The sequence below is a fragment of the Pezoporus wallicus genome, unplaced genomic scaffold (assembly GCF_028554395.1).
Source record: "Pezoporus wallicus isolate ANWC-B61680 ecotype Strahan unplaced genomic scaffold, APGP_CSIRO_Pwel_v1 contig_5104, whole genome shotgun sequence".
Taxonomy (NCBI): Eukaryota; Metazoa; Chordata; class Aves; order Psittaciformes; family Psittacidae; genus Pezoporus; species Pezoporus wallicus.
The window spans coordinates 2,520,501-2,541,422 of NW_026637335.1; the positions used below are offsets into that span (position 1 = coordinate 2,520,501).

General features: G+C 47.8%; 1 protein-coding gene across 1 annotated transcript in view; it reads right to left on the minus strand.

The window, feature by feature from the left end:
- Nucleotides 1-716: 716 nt before the first annotated feature.
- AR (androgen receptor) overlaps nt 717-20,922 on the minus strand; it is a 51,295-nt gene continuing 31,089 nt past the window's right edge. The window contains exons 3-8 of the mRNA XM_057404834.1: nt 18,842-18,958; nt 12,132-12,419; nt 5,408-5,552; nt 4,423-4,553; nt 3,721-3,878; nt 717-2,726 (exon numbers count right to left, since the gene is read on the minus strand). Coding sequence (XP_057260817.1) covers nt 2,571-2,726; nt 3,721-3,878; nt 4,423-4,553; nt 5,408-5,552; nt 12,132-12,419; nt 18,842-18,958 — 995 coding nt within the window. The 3' untranslated portion in view covers nt 717-2,570. The remainder of the gene's footprint in view (nt 2,727-3,720; nt 3,879-4,422; nt 4,554-5,407; nt 5,553-12,131; nt 12,420-18,841; nt 18,959-20,922) is intronic.

The following is a 20,922-nucleotide window of genomic DNA, read 5'->3' on the forward strand; positions in this document are numbered from 1 at the left end:
CACTCACGAGCTGCACGCATCCAGCACATGATGCACAGGCAGCATCCCCTTCTAAACTGCTATTCATTTGCATTGTGCTTCCACTAGCACACCGGTGTATGCAAATCCCTATTAAACTTGATTTCTTTCCAATCTCCCAGCAGAAAAGTACCTAGCAGGATACCTCCACTCATTAACTAATGAAAACTTCACTGACAAGAGCTTGTGCAAAATATAGAGCTCTCCAAAGGAGCTCTTCAGATTGCTCCTAAACATCCTAACCATTGATGAGAGAGTACCCAGCCAGCTGTTCACTGTGCCCTTCTGCTTTCTGCAGAAAATGTTCAGGAAGAGAGAAGTGCACCAGCAGGATTTTTTACCAGTTCATTTGCAAATATTAGTAGATCATATTAACATTTAAAATGCTTGCAGCCCTCTAAAATAGAAGCTTACTCAGAACACCGCCCTCCTGGCTGGCATTCAGGAAGGTTAGGTAAGGATTCTGTTGCCATCCACACGAAGGGGTTTCAAGTGGAAGCCATATCTAGCAGGCGAGGAAAACCCATCACAAACAACTGCAAAGATAGCTCCTCCCCTTCAATAGTTTTAAGGGCTTTACTCCTACCCCTTCCCTTAATGAAAATCCCACAGCGTGACTGAAAAGCGTCTCAGTAAAATAAGTTTGCTTTACTGAGAGTTTACAAAGAACCCAGAAGTACCGGGAGGGCGTCTGCCCGAAGAGCTGATGGCGATGCTCAGCTCCTGAATGGTCCAAGCAGCGCAGGCATTAGTGCTGTTTACTGCACAACACGTGTGTGGCAATCAACTGTCTGCAACCTCATTCCCTTTGCTTTTAAAGACACCCGACAAAGACAAGCAGCTGGTATTACACAGGGGGGACGTGTCTGATCAGTTCCGGTGTGCTCATGCTGTGCAGGAAGAGGGAACTGAAATACAATGGGGAATGCAGGCTTGGCCACTGTGTGGGAGACTGAGCCCACCAAATAAATCAGAACACGGGCATCGAATGGGCCTGTGCTCCCTTCTGAACCTGAGGTATGAAACAGTCAAGCCTGACAAACCGAGCCTTGCATTTCTCAAGGTACTCCTGACGGCTGAGGACCACCAGCAGCTGCAGACCACCCAGCCTTTGCTCTTTGCTGGCTGTGGACCAACCACCCGTCAAGCCAGGGCGCATTTATCCATCCTCACTGTGGAGCTGCAGCCTGTGCTGCATCCGCCTGTGGCCTGGGCTCTGCCACTGCCACGTTGGGCTGTTGTGGACTGGTGAAGCACATGGGACGGTGTGCTTGGGATGGCGTCCCCCAGGCTGCAATCAACCACTGCAGTCAGCAGGGGCCATGCGCACTGCTTAGAAGGGCAGAAGGTCTCTTCAGCGTTTCTTTTGTAAGTCCCTGCAGTGCCATAGCAGCACCAGGCAGTCGTCACAGCCACCTCCCGAAGGACGGGATTGACAGCAGGAATCCTGTAGCCTCACAGGTCCTGCAGATCCCAGCCCCGCTGCTTTGCTCCTGGCGTGCTCGTCTGCTGGCATCAGAAAGAATGGTTGGGACAAATGGGAAATAAGTGATGTAGATGGAAACCCAGGGCCTGGGGACACCCAGCGGGAGCAGAGCTGGTGAGGGGCTGGGTAGGGGCCCCAGCTGCCCACGGGTGGAGGGGGAAGCATAAGGTCTGAGAACGTCAGGCACTTGCGGAAGCGAGTACGGCTGTGTTGGAGGAGCAGCAGCTATCGAGGATGGGAATGTGACTGCTGAGTGCCTGGGAGTCTGCGGGGCAGACCAAGACCCAGCTTGGCTGGACATAGCAAAACCATCCCAGGTGGTAAACAGTAGCCATTTGTCACCTTTGGGACTTCGGGAAGGTCACCTTCCTCTCCAACCCTTTTGCTGACACCCTGTAACGCTCCATCAGCTAATACTGATGCTGCATAGGCAGGCATGCAGTCCAGAGCAGACCCCTCAGCAGCTGCATGGTGGCTCTGTGTCAGCAGCAGGCCCTGCCAAGTCACCAGGCTGCAAGTTCATCTCATCCCCCAGCTCTTCTCTGTTTCTCTACTGCAATATTTCAACTCATCTGCTTCCCAGCACCATTAATGCAATTTAAAAGTCCTGAAGAAGGCCAGTAAAGCAACCCACACCCACACTTACAGGCTCAACCTGCTTCTTGTCTTGTCCTGTTTCTTCTTTAAAAAAAACACCGAACCCAACGACCGCTGGCATTTCTCCTGCTCGCTCGTGGCCCTGGACCACCGCAAGTCACTGTGGAAAACGCACAACTGAGAGAGCACAGGCACGGTGCCGCTGCCACCGTGTCACAGTCCCCTGTCCCAGCACGGCGAGCCAGCCAAATCCAGGCAGAAGCTGAGGCAGGTAGCTCAGTTCAAGAGGTACCTCACGAAAAACAGAAATCTCGGGAATCCCAGCAGGTAGCTGTTTGTCACTGTCCATCCTCCCGGCACACCGCCTGTAGAGGGGATTCCCCAAGGCACTGCAGTACAGTAGTGCAGAAAAAACTGGCAGGAGATTGCTGAAATGGGGGTGGCAGAACTGGGAGGTCCTTCCGGAAGATCACTGTGCGTGGAAGTAGATAGGCTTGACTTTTCCAGACAGGATCTTGGGAACCTGCACAGAGATGATCTCAGCCATCATTTCAGGGTAGTCCACGCTCACCATATGTGCCTTAATTAAAAGGTCAAATGTAAACTGATGCAGATCCTTGGCAATCTGGGAGAGAAAGAAAGCTCGTTACACAAGAAGTCCCCGGGCAGTGATTTCTTTGGGAAGACAAGGAGCAGGCGTTAGCTGACACAGCTGGCCACGGCTGGACCTTGCCGCAGTGGGACGTGCTCTGCTCTCTGGCCATCGCTGCCTTGCTAGCAGCTGTCAGATGGCACGTACACGTCTCGAGGATAAGCGAGGGAACGACCCACCCTGGGGGCATGGAGCATAACTTGCCATGGTCCTGCACACTCGGACATTGCCCAGTACCACAAAAATGGGGATGAATAGAAATGGCACTTTTTTACTCCTACAGAAACTCATCTTACCGTGCAGATGATGCTGACTTCAGTTATTAAGGATTACTTTTCACTTATAAACCGGTAACTGTATGTGCATGGAGCTCTCCCCAGGGAAAAAGAAAGGTCTAGCTCAAGTGTCACCAGTACAACTTTAAGTCACAAATAGAGAATTTGGTTTCACTGCTGTAATCACAGAAGTTTCACTGGGGGCACTGAGAGTTTGAGCTGTTCTGATAGGCTGACAATACAAAAGTACCATCGACAAAGAGCTTTTCATTGATAAAAATGGAAGCCCATAAACCCAAGCACTAGAGTGGTTACTGCAGGGAGTGACACAGGTAGCTCACTCCCTCAGTAGACTTGGTGCCTGTCTTTCCTCTGTTGCTTAATCTAGGAGCACACTGCAATACTGTCCATGCAAAGGTGTATGAGAGTTAAAAAACAAACCACAAAATCGTTGAACAGCCCAGGTTGGAAGGGACCTTGAAAGATCACCCAGTCCAACCTTCCCTGGGAAAGGGAACCTGGAGGACACTATTGAACACCCTGTCCAGTGTTTAACATCCTGAAAACCTCCAGTGACGGGGACCACCACAATCCTGGGAGGTTGCACCAGTGAATGATCATTCTCACTGTAAAAAGTTTCTTTCTTATGTAATTTCTTATGTGTATACATAGACATTTCACTGTCCTCTTACAGGATGCACGGAGTCCAGGACCTTGGTGAGCTGGTAAAATCGCCGAGAGCAGGAGGTAGGGTTCTTCCTCTTGCAAGCAATGATACGGTCAAGTTCCTTAATGTAATTCATTCGAAGTTCATCAAAGAGCTTCTGGTTCTTCAGGCCATCCACTGGAACTGGATGGAACATGGGAGGGAAACAGTGAGAGCTGCACAGAGAGTGGAGAAACAGAAGAGCCAGAGGAAGGCTGGGGAAGAGGTCAGTGCAGACCTGAGAGGAAAGATCTGCTCACCAGCTCTGCTTCTGCAATAGCCCTCACTCTGATCAGCTCGTTGGATGGCTGCTAAGCCAAGTTCTGCGCTTGTTAAAAATAAGAAGCAATATGACAAACTGAAGCACTAGTTTCCTGCTCTGCAGCTGATGCTCGGAGACCCTGTGATGACAGGAGCTGAGCTGAGGAGCAACCTCCTGCAGGAACTGCATGTGGAAATGCTGCGCTGTGCAGGGGTGGGATGGGCTAGCTGCAGGGGCTGGGTGAGGGCACCTGAATGCTTGACAGCTCCTTATGTCTGAGCAGCTCAGACTGAAGCAGAGGGGAGAACATCCACAGCCGTTCCTTGGAAAGTACGAGCACACGCACAGGGAAAGCATCAGAGACATCTATGGCAATACAGTGCGCAGCAACTGGAGCTCTGCTGAGGAAAGGATGTGAGAACTTACTAATACTGAAGAAGAGTAGAGCCTTCATGCAGAGGAACTCCTGCAGTGTGATCTGAAGCCACCCGAACTCCTGAGAGAGGTGCCGCATCCTGACACATTGGCTGTACATTCTGGATTTGTGCATCCGGTACCTGCAGGGCGAGACACGTCAGGCACAGCGAGAGGATCAAAGCAAGCGCTGCCTGCGCGCTGTGCACGGGAGGGCACGCGCTGCCCATCCCAGCAATCCAGCCTCGCCTGGCACGTCCCCCGTGCCAAGAACCTGAGCTCTGTCTTGGGAGATGCTGGCTTGCACACACGACCAGAATGCTTTCCAAAATGCCTGCATGTAATTCCCATCCGGAAATGGATGGCTACGTGGGACTCGCAGGGTTCACCTGACCCTCTGCCTTCCTGAAAAGCAGCTGCAGTGATTCACTAAGTGTGGCTATCTGCAAGGGGTTGGAAGCTGAGCTCGGAGCTCTCAGAGACAAGGTATGCTTTTGCTTGCGGCTGTGCATTGTTATTGTTCTGAAGCTCTTCTACTTTCATGCCAACAAACCCTCACCAACTCTAAGCTGATGGTACATAAGAGAGAACCCATCAGGAACTTGCATTAAAAGCTTGCTGCTCTTCCTACTCGCTCCAGCTGACCAACCAAGCTGGAAATAGAAACTCAAGTCCCAGTGAGAAAAGGCAGGTCTACACAGACCAGCCCTTCACACTCACCACCGGCTCTTGCCCAATGAAAGTCGAACCCAAGGCAAGGCTAAGGGAAAAGGAAGAAGGACCAGGAGAGGCACTACACCTGCACGTACTGCTCCTGGAGATCACTGCAGAGCAGTTAGAGGACAAAAAGCTGGGCCCTCCTATGCTTTGTTGGTCAGCCCTGAAAGTACGACTACTAAGCTACACATTCCATAATGAAAACAAATGCCTTGATTTGTTCTCACCTAGTCTGACCCAAACAGAACACAGTATTAGATTGTTGCTATTTCGCACTTACTCATTGAAGACCAAATCTGGAGCAAAGTAAAGCATCCTGGAATTGACGTTGGTGAAAGATCTCCAACCCATAGCGAACACCATAAGGCCCATCCAAGAGTACTGGATTATTGACATCTGGTCATCCACATGCAGGTTGCGAAATCCTGTTAAAAAAGGAGAAGGGGGTTTTACAAGTTAACATTGAGTTCCTTGCCGGTACTGGGACTGTTTTTCTCCAGCCCTCCTGCATTACTCCTGTGAGGACAAGGTGGTCCACAGCCCAACCTCAGCTCATCCCAGGACACATGGATGCATCTGGGTGGCACAGCCACAGTGTCAAAAGCCAGGTGCTCACACACCCTCATAACCAGCCAAAGCACACACCTGCGAGTGGAAGGGGAGAAAGGAGATCCCCAGGCATAAGGAAGGGATAAAGACCGGGTGAAGAACACAAGCAGCAAAGCATTATACAGGAAAGCGGTGAGAAGTGGCAATAAATGACATCCTCCCCCTGAGAGTCTCGGAGATCTTCACAAATTGTATTTGAAGGCTTTGCAAGACCCAGTGAAGTGAACCAGTACCATTCTGCAACAGACTGGACAAAGACACAGCAGGATGGGATTCAGTGACTTCCTAAAGTCCCTTCTGGAACACAACCAAACCTCAGCACTTGCCCTGCAACAGCCCTTGTTTCTGGCACTAATTAGACACCCAGACCCACTGGAACGTACTGTGCCACATGCGCTGCAGTCACAGCGTTAACTCCCAACGTCTGCTCCAAAACATTCACAGTCACCAAGTGAGACAGTATGTCAAAAGTAAGTGAAAGCAACAGCTGAAGAGGATTTGTTGGCTTTGTTCTGCTAACAGAAATAAATCAGCTGGGGGGGAGTGGGAGCCCCAGCAACAATACAACTAACCAGATCACATTCTCCAGGTGCTGAGAAGCCATCATTAACCAATTGCCTCCCCTGGTGCAATTCTGGCACTCCAGGAGATAAGCCAAACCCCTTCCAATCGATTAGGACTTCATCAAATTTAAGCGAATAGATTGTAATATACGTATATTACATTGTGTAATGTTCAGAGACAGCAAGTGATCACGAAGCTTCATCTCATGGTTAACGGGCTGCTTCCATTTCTCTGTCAAATACACAATGCATTTATCTAATGAATATGAAAACTTCTGCTGAATCACAAGCTGAACAAAACTATCAATTAAATTCAAATTAGCATTCCCAGATGGCAGTTCACAGCTAAATCCCAGGTGTGTTTGCAACACACACACAAACACCTCCAACACCGTACTTTTTTCCAGATACTTGTAAGTAGGCAAATGTGATCTGGTTTCAAGAAGATCATTCGTTACTTCAGTGAAACTTTAAAGCAATTCCAACACCTCCAATGTGTAATAGTAACTCACTGAGGCAATCCACTCTTGCTTGGGAAGCTGTCAACTGTAAATGAGCACAAGTCGTGTTTTACTGCTGACTAAACCTGCCTTACATTTGTGCAGTTTTGCTCTAGATAGCGTATCACTGGATTAAAAACCTGAAGTTTGTGCCCCAGAAGCATGCCACCGAATCTGAACGGGTGATTTCCACCAGAGGGGTGCTCAGCTGCCAGCTGAACAGGAACCTTCTGGCAGCCAGAGAGAAACTCATTCAGAGCACACGAGTACAGACAAGGCAACTGGGCAACTCCAGGACTTCATAAAATCAGTCGTACTCATCTCTAGGATGTATCTAAGTTAGATTTTCACAGCTAACTACAGTACTCCATGCTATTAAAAAACCTTCCTATTTATCCAGTAAATTTGGTCAGAGATTAATTCACTGCCTAGTAAATCCTAAGCACTTCCTTGAATTTCCTCCTGCTCCGTAATTGCCACCATTCTCTTTCCCTGCCCAGACTTTCTGAAAAGATTGGAAACATGTGAGTTACTTGAAGAGGAGCCATGTGATGGCCCCTGTGGCTGAGACTCTGAAGAAAGTAAGATGGTGTAGGGAACACTCCCACACTGGTATCCACATAATGAGGGTGAACCTTGTCTGCTACACACTCATCCCCCTCAGATCCATAAGGCTGGGAAGTAATACCCTTTCCCAACTTAGGAAGTTCTTTTGGGAAGTTCTGCTGGGCCCAAGAGGTGCTGTAGGGCCAGAACTGCAAGCCAAGGCATGATGGAAAGGGTGAGGTGAGAAAGAAGACAAACCAAAGGTCTCTGATGTTTGGCTTCTCTTGTGCCTATGTTTTGGGAGCAAAGCCCATAAGTCTTACCACCAAAGACAAAACTTGTAACCTGCAAGTGACTTGGAGACAGAAAACATACCATGAACAGCAAACTATGTAAATTTAGCCCTAATTCACACGAATGATCCACCCCTCTTTAGCTGGGTTTAGCATCAACAGGAGAAAGCTGTTGGGAACACCAGCATCAATGGCAGAACTTCCTCATCCTGCTTGCCATGCCCATGCAAACCAGCCTCAAAGCTACCTCTGCAGGCAGCCAGTCTCACCTGGGGCTGGCTTCCCCTCCACCACTGAGTATCAGCTTTGTACCACAGCTGGGGTAACTATTTGTTGCTCTAATCTTTGCTATGAGAAGGATTTTGGTGCTTTTGTTCATTACCTTGTAATTATGTTCACTTAAAATAAAATACCTGTGCAAGCTTCACCAGTGTTTAAGGAAAAGTATTTGAACAGAACAGTTTTGTTGTCAGAGGACTTAAAACTGCTTTCTGCTTGTCCACAAAAAACAAGTTCTAGAAACACACTGGCTGAGTTTTTTAAAAGGAATCATTGCTTCCAGTTTCTGAGCTAAATGCCCTTAAACAAAACTGTCTCTAAAAATCTCCCCCATCCAGACATCTTAAATGATGTACTGTCAGAATCACTGTGAAAGAAAATAAATACAGAATCACTGTGAAAGAAAATAAATACAAACTTAATGCCATAATATACTGTTAAATTTCTTAGTATTGGCATGTTTTGAAGAGACCCAAATGAAGATTTCTTTCTACAGAAAGAAATTATAGTAAAAGTAAAATCAGATTTACTGACAACTTGAAAAAGATCAATGCCATTTTGCTGTGAATAATCACAAAGCAGCAGAGTTTGGAAAGAAATTCTTTATATTCTCTCTTGATGCGGTGCTGTGCCAGATTAATTATCTTCCTCAGAGATCAGCAGCTGAGCACACGTTACCACAAATTGCATTTCCAATATAAAAACATACTCATTGTGTATCTGGAAGTCTTATTATCTGGAGAATGAAAAAAAGATGCACAATTAACTGTATCCTTATAGTTAGAGGTGATTTAGCTATACTGTAAGGCTGTATATTTGAAACAGAAAAGCAAGCGATGGCCTGGAACACCCCTAAAGCACTAATGCCAAGTACACAGAGATTTGGCGACAGCTTTAGTAGAGGTCCATCTCCCATGGAGTATTCCACCTGATCACTTGCGCACCGAGCCGCTAGAACCACAGAGGGCGTTCAACTGCGGTGCTGGCAGCGGAGCCGCAGCCTTTTCCCACACATGCGGTCCAGCTGTTTTTGATAGACTCTGCTCCTAACAGCTTCGGGAACAAACTGAAGACTTCTCATTCGCTGCCAGTTAGAATGACCCTTAAACTAATGCGTTTGAGTGCTGATCTAAATTAGCTGTGAGGCCTTCACTGAATCTATGCGTATGGAACAGGGAAAACACGCGCCCCGTCCACTTACCTTGAAGTGGAGGGATTTTATGGATTTAACGAGATTTTTTAATTCCGTGTTCCAACAGCTTCCTTGACAAGCAGTGGCTATTTAATCTTTCCAGCAAAACCACAGTTTCATTCTACCTTCTCCTGTGCAGAATTTCAATTGCAAAGGGTCCAAAGGGCCATACACTACATTTTCTCCACCAGACAGAGGCTGGTATTGCTACTGCAGGCAAGCAGGATGCAGAAATGCTCCTACCTGATGCAGCCTTGTTTCTAGGCCATCACTGAAACCTCGCTGGAAGAAGTGCAGCAACACCTTGCTGAATATTAATCACTCTTGCTATGCAGATGATTTCCAACGCTGGATGCAAGATTAATAATCACCTATTAACCAATAGTATTCTACTGCCAGCGTTATCAGGCTGAGGCTACCTCCATTACAGGCTCAAGTTCCCCTTTCTCCCACCAGGAGCAGTCATCGGAAAGCAAAAGCCTTCTCCCCTTTACATTGATATGCATCCTAACTGACAGGGGAGCTTGTTCATCTTTAAGCCAACACTTGTGCTAGATGTGCTTCATTAATCGGGAAAGGGGAAGAGTGGATGGCATTTTCCCCCTTGCTGAGGACCACGTAGCACTTCCAGCAGGCAGAGGATGCAGCTGTGTTTGGCAGGGGCACTGGCTGGCCAAGATGTGTTGCTTCGGCTGCTGGCCCCAGGCACTGTTCCTCCTCCTGGGCAAGCCGGGCTGTGCTGCTGTGCAGCAGGTCAAGCCCTCTACTCTGCTCCCATTGCACCTCACCAGCAACAGCATTCATGAAACAGCCTCTAGCTTTCCATGAAACTGGGTCAACATCTTTCTGCTTTGATAAAAACAACCACATCCCACTGTTTTAAATTGCTTTGGTTTTGTTTCCATTTCTCCCCCTACCTGCATTCACCCACATCACCTGAGCTCACCAAACGCAGGGCTGCCCAGCCAACCTGCAGACCTGGGAAACGAAAACACTTCTGCTTTATTAACCAAAATGTAATTTAAATAAATTATAGACAGCAAACCACCTCTGGCTACGGGGATACTGCAAGTCTATTCAAAAAGCGAGGCAGACACAGTGTGTGCAGGAGGGGCAGTGGTGGGCAAGGCTGCCCACACTGGGATCCAGAACCTGTCCAAGCAAAGGGGCTGCATGGCCACCACCCACCTGGAGCTCCACAACAGCAATAGTGCTGCAGTTGCTTCTTCCTTCCCTAGAAACCACCAGCAGAATGACTAAGTGGCAAATTTGTGGTTATTACTGTTCAACTGCAGTGCTGGCACACACAAGGGAACTACTGGGGAAAGGTGCAGAAAACAAAGTGGCTTCACGCTTGCTCCAGGCACAGTGATGCTGATGATGGGCCAGCACCAGCTTTGCAGCTGGCAGCGTTCCACTATAGCTCCAGAAGGCATCCATGTCCTGAGGAGGGTGTAGGGGTTTAGCTGTAACTGCTCAGATGTAAGAAGATTAGAAATAATCTTGCCCAGATGCTGTCACTGGCACAGCGGGCACCAGCCCTGGGAGGCAGCAGTGCAGGAGCTGGCAGCACTGTGCACCATGGGGCTGGAGAGCAGGTGTAGTAACAGGACAACAAAAGCTTTTGATAAGGAGGTGATTACACTGAAAAATGTTTTTCAAAGCAGTCTCCCTTTCTGTCAGCACTCCTGCAGTTTTACAACCGATTGCCAGTCAGGTTTGATGGTGTCTCTGTGTACTTTCCTGGAGGAATCTTGATGTCTGATGTGGATATGCTGGAAGAGAAAGCATGATTTGTTCCTGGTTTCACAAGCTAGGTGAACCTTTTCTGACTCAAGAACATAAGAAACAGAATGAGCTACTCTGCATTTATGCATATTCAGTCTAACACCCCTCCTGGACCAGCTACTTCCAGGGGGACTGCGAAATTTTTGGGAATGTTAAATGTCTAACTAGGTTCATCACCAGGTTTTGGCAAACTTATTTTGTCTCAGTTTCCTGCTTTGGTCCTATCACCTCAAAAAATAGTAGGTTCCCTCTTTTCTGTGGCATTTCCTGAGGAATGGGGCCAGGGTGAGGAAGGCAGCTCAGGATCGTTCCCAAGCCCCAGTCTCAGGGATGCTGGGAGGTGAACTGGATGCCACTGCACCCAGAGTGCAGGCTTCTGCAATTTCACTCAGTTGGCAGGATTCCGACTTGCAGCCAAACAGACTGGCAACCTCTATGCTCAGAACCAAAGAACACCCTCAATGAAACCCGTGTGTCACCAGGATGTTTCTGTTAACAGCACCTGCTCACTATTACCATTCGGCCAACTCCCGACCCTTACGTACTCCTCCCGTATCACGACAATCAAGGTCTCATAAATACATCTGTGCAGCCTGTCGCACAAGAGCAATCTGCCTGCCAGGAAAAAGTCCTTTGGGATTTTGTTTGTATCTCTTTTGCTACTATACAGTTAACTGGCTTGTGATATACAAAAACAGTGACCAAGGATTTCTCCCACATCTCCAACCTCAGCTCTTTTCAGCCCAGATTCCCCCATCTCACTTTCCAATCATGAAGTGGCACACTGGTGATTCACCTGGAGAATTTACCCTTTTCATCACTTCGTGAGGGTTATGGGACTGGCTTAGAGAAAACCTCTGCAGGTCTGGAGAACACAGCCCTGGAAGTGGAGTAAAACCTCTGCATGGGGAAGAGCTGCATGCCTACATGGTACCGTGTGCCGGGGTTATCAGAACCAAAGCGTAAGTTTTGGCATGCTTTGTCACTCCTTAGTCACCTCTCCCATCAACCAACCATCCAAAGGAGACAAACCTCATGCTACCGCTGCCTGCTGCACGGGCATATTGCCCAGGCAGGAGCCCCATGAAGATGCTCCCCAAGGATCTGAACTGTGTGATGGGATGGAGGGATGCGGGCTGCAGACCACCTCCTTTGAATCCACCCCAGTGATGCATGCAGGAAGCTTTAGAAACATACCAGGGAAGGGGGTGGAGTTCTTTGTTTTCCTCCTTACCTGGCAAAGCCTTTGCCCATTTGACCACATAGATCAGCTGCCTCTCCCCAAGCTCATTCAGGCTGGTCAGCAGGTTGGAAAAGGAGTCCGGCTGGCTGTTGTCATGGCCAGCACACACCACACCAGGCTCAATGGCCTCCAGGACGTTGAGGAAGATGGGCTGGCACTCATACCCATCAATGCGCGTCATCACCATCTTGGGAGCTTGCTCTTCTGTGGGGCTGGATGAGCTGGCTGCCTCCACTTCATCTTGTGTCTTCAGGTTGCCCATCTTCTTCAGCTTGCGGGCTGTGGGAGTGACACATTTCAGTGTGAGGCTTAAAATTAAAAAAGAAGCTTGAGGTTTCTTGGCTTCTGGCTCCAACATTTATATTCATGAGGAACGGAAAACTGACGACCAGCAGCTGCTCCTTCAGTGCATGCCACCCAAAGAGTGTCCCACCATTGCAGACCTCACACAGGGGCAAAAGGGACAAGGAAACCCATTAATCTAACATAAAAAAATAATAAGCATCATTTACATTCTCAGCTGTGGCTGGTATCACATTAAATCCTACTTAGAAATGCAGAGAAAGAACCAAGGAAAAGAGAGAAGAGGTGACTCAAATAAAACAACTACTCACATGCAATTAAAAAGGGAAGGAATGCAAGCAAATTAACTCAGTAGATGGTCACATTTCAGGGAAAAAAGCCGTTGCACTCAGATGCTCAAGTGGGATCGTTCCACTCCAGGGCAGAATGGAAGTGATGCAACCAAGATAAAACCCTTCTCCTTGCCTGGGGCTCCTGCAATGCCTGCTGCCTCATAACCAAGCTCTCCCAGCCGGGTCACTACTCTACAAATACATTATGCAAAATACATTTTAAAAGGAGCAGGCAGCTACATGGCTCTTTCCCTGGAGTCTCCCCATAGCCCACAAGCAAGGAGACTCAAGCAGGGGCAGCCTTGGTCTGCTGGTTAGGTTCAAGAGCAACACCAGTAGAGCAGGCTTGTGGGGTTGGAACTGAAGGCAGTCAGCGACTGTACTCATGTCACCATGACAAAGTGTCCCTCCTGTGCACTCAGCTCTTAATTGCAGATGCTCATCTGCTAGTAAGATATACAAGGAGCTTCAGACGCGTGACTTGAGATTCTGTGTTCACCTAATTTGACATCTGCATGACAGTGTTCAGCACAGCACAGGCTGGCAGGTTACTGCAGACAGGAACTGCTCTCACCCTTTACTAACTCCAAAACCCCGAATTAATTAAAGAAAAAAAGACAATTGTTTAATTCAAGCAGAGAATATAACATCAAACCAACTGGTTTTGGGGTTTTGGCTCCATTACATGACACTTATCTTGTTTCCTTACAGCTGTAATTACAATAATAAGCAGCGAAACATCAATATGTCTACTTACAGTGCAGCTTTGTAAATCAATTCAAAAGGTGATCTTTAAGTAAGGTACTTCAGATGATCTACTATACAAGCAATTAAGATAGGCTGCTCTGCAGAAAAGAGCAATTAAAGAGAGAAACGGGAAAGTAGGGCTGCAGTGCAGTGTGACAGCCTCCAGCCATGCTCTGCTTGGCTGTTAGGCCAGCCAGAGCCTCACGTCCCATCCCTCCAGAAGTCACAGGCAGCACCAGCATGAGGCAGAACCCCAGTGCTCCCCTCCCTGAGCCCCGGAGAGCTGATCCCCAGGACAGGTACAGCACTGCTCCCCCAGGAGCTGCACTTGGGTTTTGGTTTTGACAAGCAGCACGGAGGAGGGGAGCACAGAACACTGACCACTCGCTTCCAAAGCACCACACGTTAATTCGGGAAGGAGGCACCGGGGCTGACTCCACCTGAGGCAGAAACCATGTCTCATGGTCAGGCTTGGCGCTGGACCTTTAGAGACAGGAGTGCTGCTAGGAAGAAAAGATCTCGGCTTGAAAGAAGAAATAAAAACCAAATGGTGTCTTCCAAAGATGAATAAACACTACCCATCAGGTCCTGTGTGTAAATGGAGCCAAACCCACACTGTATAAACACACACATGGTTTGGTTTAAATGTTATTTTTTTTCCCCTTAAAACTGAATTACCTAGTCCTAAGAGATACTGTATGAAGTAAGAAGAGAGCAAGCAACCAACTATGCTGGCTCTGAGACTGCAGCCTTAAACCAAACCCCTCCATGTGAGAAAGCACTGGTAACTGCTCTTACCAGACAAGCCTGATGTTTGTGCTTGCCAGGAGTGGTTGTTCTATAGATCACTGAAACACTGATGTTACTAGATGGAGAAAAGCTTCTAAGGTGAAGAGTAGCTTATACTCAGTCACCTCTGCAAAACCCCTTATTGATAGTAGCTCCTACTCAGCAGCTACTGGGAATAAAAATAGGAATAAAGAAATGAAATACATCTGTCATACTTTTATTCCAGGATGAGCTAAGCTAGGCAGAAGCCTACATTGTACTTCCCCGAAGCATGGTGGGGTGACAAAGCACAAGTGACAGCAAACACGCAGTGTCCCTCTTAGCTGTTAACGTGTAAGAGGGAAGCCTTGACATGCAGCTGCTGGCACAGCACCACCAAGTCATGCCTGCAGCAAGGCACGGGGTTAGCCAAGAAAACACCCGACATACTTCAAAAAAAGCTGGAAGGATGCATATAATTATAGAGGATCATGACAAAATATTCAGCAGTGCAAGAATCCACAGGGAGCACACTAGAGAGCAATGATCAAAGTGACACATGCTTTAAGCAAGTGAAGCCTGCCTGCCGGCCCTCCTGCCGGGCGTTCCTGAAGCCCTGGTGAAGGAGCATGCTGGGCTCCAGCATGGATTTTCCATGACTGCCAGGACTTGTGAAAGTTCTATGGACCTGGAGGAACAGTGCTTCTGCACCAGCAATGACAGGGAATCCTGCCAGCCCCACGCACCGCATGCTGGCATCAGCTGCAGGCGAGAAGCTCTCGGCAGAGAAGCTGAAACAGGACTTGACTTGTATCCCGTTCTTTCAATTTCCTAACATCCACATGTGGCTTGCCAAAAACAGATCCTGTCAAGCTATCAGTCTTCTCCAGCATGATAATTTTAGCTGTTAATTACAATAGCGCTAGCACAGCAGACATGTTTAAGAGAGCTGACTCAGTCTGACCCACATGAGTTTAAAAAAATACTCAAACGATATAAAATCAGCCAGTGCTGCTGAATGATTTCAAATCACCCAGATGATACATCTCAAAAAGTAATGATAAATGCTGGAACAACATCAGACAGGTTTGTTTCTTATGAGGGTTGTTCACAGCTCTTTGCTAGTGAATGTCTACCTTCACTCCAAAAAAGACAACCAGCCATTTCTACTAAAATAGTCTGTATGACAATGCATAGATGGGCAAACAATAATGAACATTAAGGACTGATCACTGAACAACGTCTGCTGATAAGCTCTATCTATCAAAGCGATGTTAATTTCACTGTAAGAAGATACATCAAGCAACTGAAAAAGCAAGCCATTTTCAATGAATGCCAAACTCCATCCTCGGCAGCATGAACTCACACCAAAAGCTGATGGACAAACTCAGAGGCCTGAGCTGGCCAGGACAGTTCAGTGAGCACAGGATTAGCAGGATCCCAAGCCATGTGAAGGAGGGAAGCACTGGCCTGGAGAGCATCCTACCACTGCCTTTAAGCAGTGATGCTGCCTACATCATGAAACTGCGATTAGATGTTCACCGTACGAGGGAGGTGTTGGCAAACTGCAGAAGCCGTAAGAATAGTAAAGACTAGACAACACACCCCAGAGAAAGGAAGAATTTCACCCAGGTGTCTATGCAGAAGGCTTAAAGGGTTATTAAAACACAGGCAGCAAAACCCACTGCGGAGACAGAAATTCAATAGAAGTATGCTTTCAATCTAGCAAAGCTGTAATAAAGATCCAGTTGCTGGAAATCAGGAACAGACATGATGAAAAATGCAGTACATCTATTGCAACACTGAAGCGAATGAACTGTTGCAACTGCATGGCAAAAAATGTGTTAGATTCTCCACTGCTGGAAATGCTTACATGAGTATCAAACGCTTTTATAGGACATGATCCCTACTTTAACCACGGCAGCTGGACCTGAATTAGGACTAAATACAGGTGTACCTGAAGACATAGGTTTTGGCAAGATATCGGCAGTTACGACAGTAGTTTTCTAGCCCTACCATTAACAAAACAAACTGAATTGTGCATGTTTGGGAGGTTTTGCCCCTAGACAGGACCACCATGGAGCACAACTGCTAGGCTGAGGGCAGAGGTGCTGGGTTCTCACAGCGGGAATGGCCCATGGGACATTGCATGCCACAACTAAAATGCACTGGCAGCAAACAGGAGGGGCCTTAAACTCAGTTCAGCAGGAGCTGTGCTGGCCGAGTGGTGGCAGGGTCCTGACTAAAGCAGGACAAAGGGATCCAGATACCTGTGCAGGATCTGTGCAGCCACCTGCACTCGCAGCATGAGCTGGTGCTGTGCGAGAGTTAGGATGGTGCACCAGCAGAACCGATGTTCAATGCTGCACATGAAACCTGCATTATCACTCTTTCTTATTTTTCATTTCTCCTCCTCTTGGGCTTTACAGCGTAGATTGGGAGAGAAGATTCTGTTTAATGGATTTCAGTTTGCAGGTCAGAGTGATCTCAATAATGAAGTGCTTCGACATACTGCCATTCTGTGCCAAAGCAGAGAGTCCTAAATAAGGTATTCAGCGTGTCACCTCCTCCTCTCATTAAACATACTGAGAGCTGCAGGTCCGCTTGGTCACAGGGGCTCTGTTCTACCTTACCAGAGACTGGTAAGTAACAGGCAGTTAAAAACAACTCTGTGGAGCTTGGAAGAGGTTTCAAATGCTCTGCACTTCTACGGTGGAAGAAATAACTGTGGACAAACTCATAGCGTGCATGTTTTTAACAACTGCCTTTAAACCGACATTCAAAACAAATGTAAAACAGACCAGGCAGAACAGGTCAGGGTGACCCAAAGAGCTTAAGAAAAAAAGGGAGGGGGGGGCTAGCAGTATTAGCATTAATTTTGTCAGCATGTCCTCCAGAGAAATGTTACACTGATGTATGTCTTCTCTTAAGGAAAATTCACCAGAATAAAGCACATAAAAACAGGAGCTTGTTTTGGATGGCATTATAAAGCCCTCCTGTGGGCTGTGGACTGAGGTGCTGGGTTTGGCTCTTCATCGCTGTACCCCACTCAGGAACCCAGAAACCCCACAGCAGAGTGGTGTTGGTGTCCTGGTCCCAACCCTCCCAGGCAACAGGGGAAGGGTCCCACAGGAGCCTCCCTGCTTCCCTGGGAAGCCATGGCTACAAATGGCCAGCAGCAGCCATGAAAATTACTGTCATCAGGACCTCCTGCAAGCAGGCATGCGGGTAGGCATGGCTACCTATCTGGGATGGGTGACCGGGGTTGGGGCAGAGCTGGGGAACAGGGACACAGACAGCTACCCGGTAACTCCAGCAAGCAAACTGCCTGCCTGGTTGCATCAGGTCCACCGGGCACCTCCCTGATGCTCAGAAATCCTGGTGCGCCTCTGCATGTGCCAGTACACATCGCTCCGACCTGACGGCTCGCCCACGGTGGAGAGGAAGCATAAACAAAGAGCGGTCAGAGCCAGCACTCCGGGTGACATCATGAGGTCTGAGGACTGCATTATCTTTGGAAACGTTTGTTTTTTTCTGCTTGCTACCAGGAGGAAAGGAGCCAGATGTCCTGCATTGCTCCCCCAGGAGCTGTGCCCCCACGGCTTAGGTTTACTACCCAGTGCTTCAAAAGCAGAGGGGAGAAGCTGGCTCCTGCCCTGCCAACTGGACGTGTTTGAGCTATAGAACTGCTCAGGGAGAAATAAAACTAAAACCACTCAAAGAGCAATAAACCAGAGCCATTTTGGTAGCAAGCTCCAAGACATTCCCGAAGCTCCGGGAGGCACTGCCCATCCCAGCAATGGCGGAAGTATTTAAACTAAAACTTTGGCACATCTGACTAGGGAGGGCTCCCCCCTGCCTCACTCTGCACTGTGCCTGACGCTGCCACCAGCTTTCCTTTGTGCATCACCCATGACTCCCCCTCCACTTCACTGTCAGGGGCCTCTCCATCGTGGGTAAGGTTCATCAGCCCCATCTTTTAATTTTCTTCCTCACTCTCACATCAAATGAACTCAAAGATGAGCCACCCAGTGATCTACGTTGTAGCTTCCAGATTTTAGATACAGGCAGTGTCAGGTTTTGGTAGAGCTATCGGTTTTGGAACAGACTGTAACGAGTATCTTTACCAGTGATACAGAAGCAACTTCTATTCGGCAAAGAAAAATACTGGGGCAGTAATTTTATAAAGAATTTTATAAAGTAATTTTATGAAGAAAAACGCCCCTTTCTGCCTGGGAAAAATAATTTTAACTTAGGAATGCTCTGTTCAAAAGGGCTTTGGTGTGTGTGAGAATCCAGCTTACCCACTGTTTCCATTTTTTCAAATTAACACATCTTCAAATTAAGGAAAAGAATGTTTTCTGAAACAAACAGACATTAATGGAATTCACATTCTGCTATTAGAAACCTGCAAACGTTTCCCAAAGCTCATTATGCTCCACCAGCCTCAGCTTCTCAGCCATCTCCTGCCTATTTAGTTTGCCAAGTACACTCTTTATCTTCAGGGTATCTCCCACTGCAAGGACCCAGGGGACGTTATTCAAGTATTACCTCCAAGAGTCATCCCAGCTTCATAGCACTTCCGCAGGCGGCAGGACGGGCAGTTTTTCCTCCTGAACTTGTCGATGGTGCAGTCGTTCCGGCTGGCACAAAGGTATTTCTGTTTACCTACAGACACCAGAGGAAACAGCTGATGGGGGTGGGTACCGATCAGAGCAAGTTCACAGGAGTAAATGAACTCATGCTTTCTCAGCACCACTGGAGGAGAGTGGGGAAGGTGAAAAGGAAGGGGAAAGGGAAGGGAAGAACCGTATCAGTGCTGGTTCCAGGTTTAACCCCCCCTCCTCCCCAAGTGGAGTACTTATGCCAGAAGTTGGCATCTTCTTGGGAAAACATCACAGTTCTACCTCTGCTGCTACAGGAGTGGTTCATGGCCAGACACACACGCTTTGTATGAGAGCTGGCTGCCCGAAACACAGTCACTACTGTTCCACCACACTTCAGTGCCCGTCCCTACCTGCCCTCCCGCTGCCAGGTGCATGGCTCCTCTGCCCACACACCTTACAGGCTTCTAGACCATGACCTCCTAGGAGGTAAATCACCCTGCTCTGTGCAGCACAGCAGAGGTAGGCAATAAACAGCAGTTAAAAAGAATGAAATATGGAAAGTTCAGTTCTCATTTTTTAACTGCCATACATCTATTGCTTGGCTTTTTGCTGTAAAGATCTGTTTTTTGCCTAGAACATTTCCAAAACAGAGTTTGACCCTCCAGCTGGCACGCACTTACAGTTTGTTGAACACAGACCCCGGCCAGTGGCCTTCTCTCTACAACCATAACTCTCTTTACTGTGCTTTTGGAGGCTGAATTATTTGCAGTACCACCCATTAGTACTAATCAGGTTTGCTGTCTGCAGTTTACAGACACCGGGGTTGGGAAACTGATTTATAAACTGTTGCTCCACAGGCTCTGCCACTGTGCGTCTGATGCCAGGCTGTCACCAAGTCACCATGTTCCCTGTCCGGGAAGAAACTGAGACCAGCCATTCCCTGTAAAGGAGACCTTGCACTGCAGCAGGTTGAGGGGGCTTGCAGAAAAGGCATAAGTTACCTATTGTCAGACTAACGGGTTTCTCAGACGCACCTTTCCTCTTGTTTAGAGAGTAGTCCTTAGAGTTCCATATTTCAGCTTGGGTTGTTTTGGGTTTCTTTTCTGCCTCATTTGCTAGATGTGTCAGGAATGAATTTTCCTTCCTGACTCATTATCATTTGTTTTCTTGTCAAGTCTAAACTGGATGAGGATTTATTTGACATTTGATTCATTCAATATTTGGTCTTCATGCCGGTCCAAACTAAACCAATCTCAGTAATTAACAGAGCTGTGCATGTCACAGACTCTGCCAATGCCTGCAAAGTGACTGGAAATCAGTCTATACCCAACTTAACGTTTATTCATCATCCTGCAAGAGTCTGCTTTCTGTATTCTCATAGGAGTAACGTTTCAGAGTCATCAGAGATCAATTAAGAAGATTAGGTTGAATCTAACCGCTTGATGTGAGAACTTTGACAAGAGATGCACCTATTTTGGTGCACTGATTTAACAACTCCCCACCTCCCACATACAATTCCACACCTTCTGAAGACACTGGAATCAGAAAAAGTGGCAATTTTTTAGCAACCCAGCACCACAGGCCTCACTGGCACTGTCTGTTGCTTCCCCACGGACCTCCAAAGCAGCGAGGTTTCCTGCACTGGTGGAAAGAGCGAGCCCAGAGGAGGTCCCACCACTCCTTCACCAGCACCACCAGAAGCCCTCCTGCAGCCTCTCAGCACAGGGTGGCAGGGAAGCCGGTACGAAGCTCAGTGTGCAATGAAGCCCTTCGCACGCTGTGTGCACACAAGGCTACACCAAAGGGCTGCAAAAATATACTTTTGCAATTCTCGGAATCATCCCCATTAAAAGCTGATCATTACACCACCTCCAGGGCCTTAGCTGTTAAGACTGCAGACATAAGAGTTCATTACCTGCAGCACGTGATACCTTGCTAAATCCTTTTAACACCATTCTCATCAGCATCTCTTCTTACCCCCCTACCCTTGCTCATTACCAGAGTTAAGGACACTTAGAGAAGCCT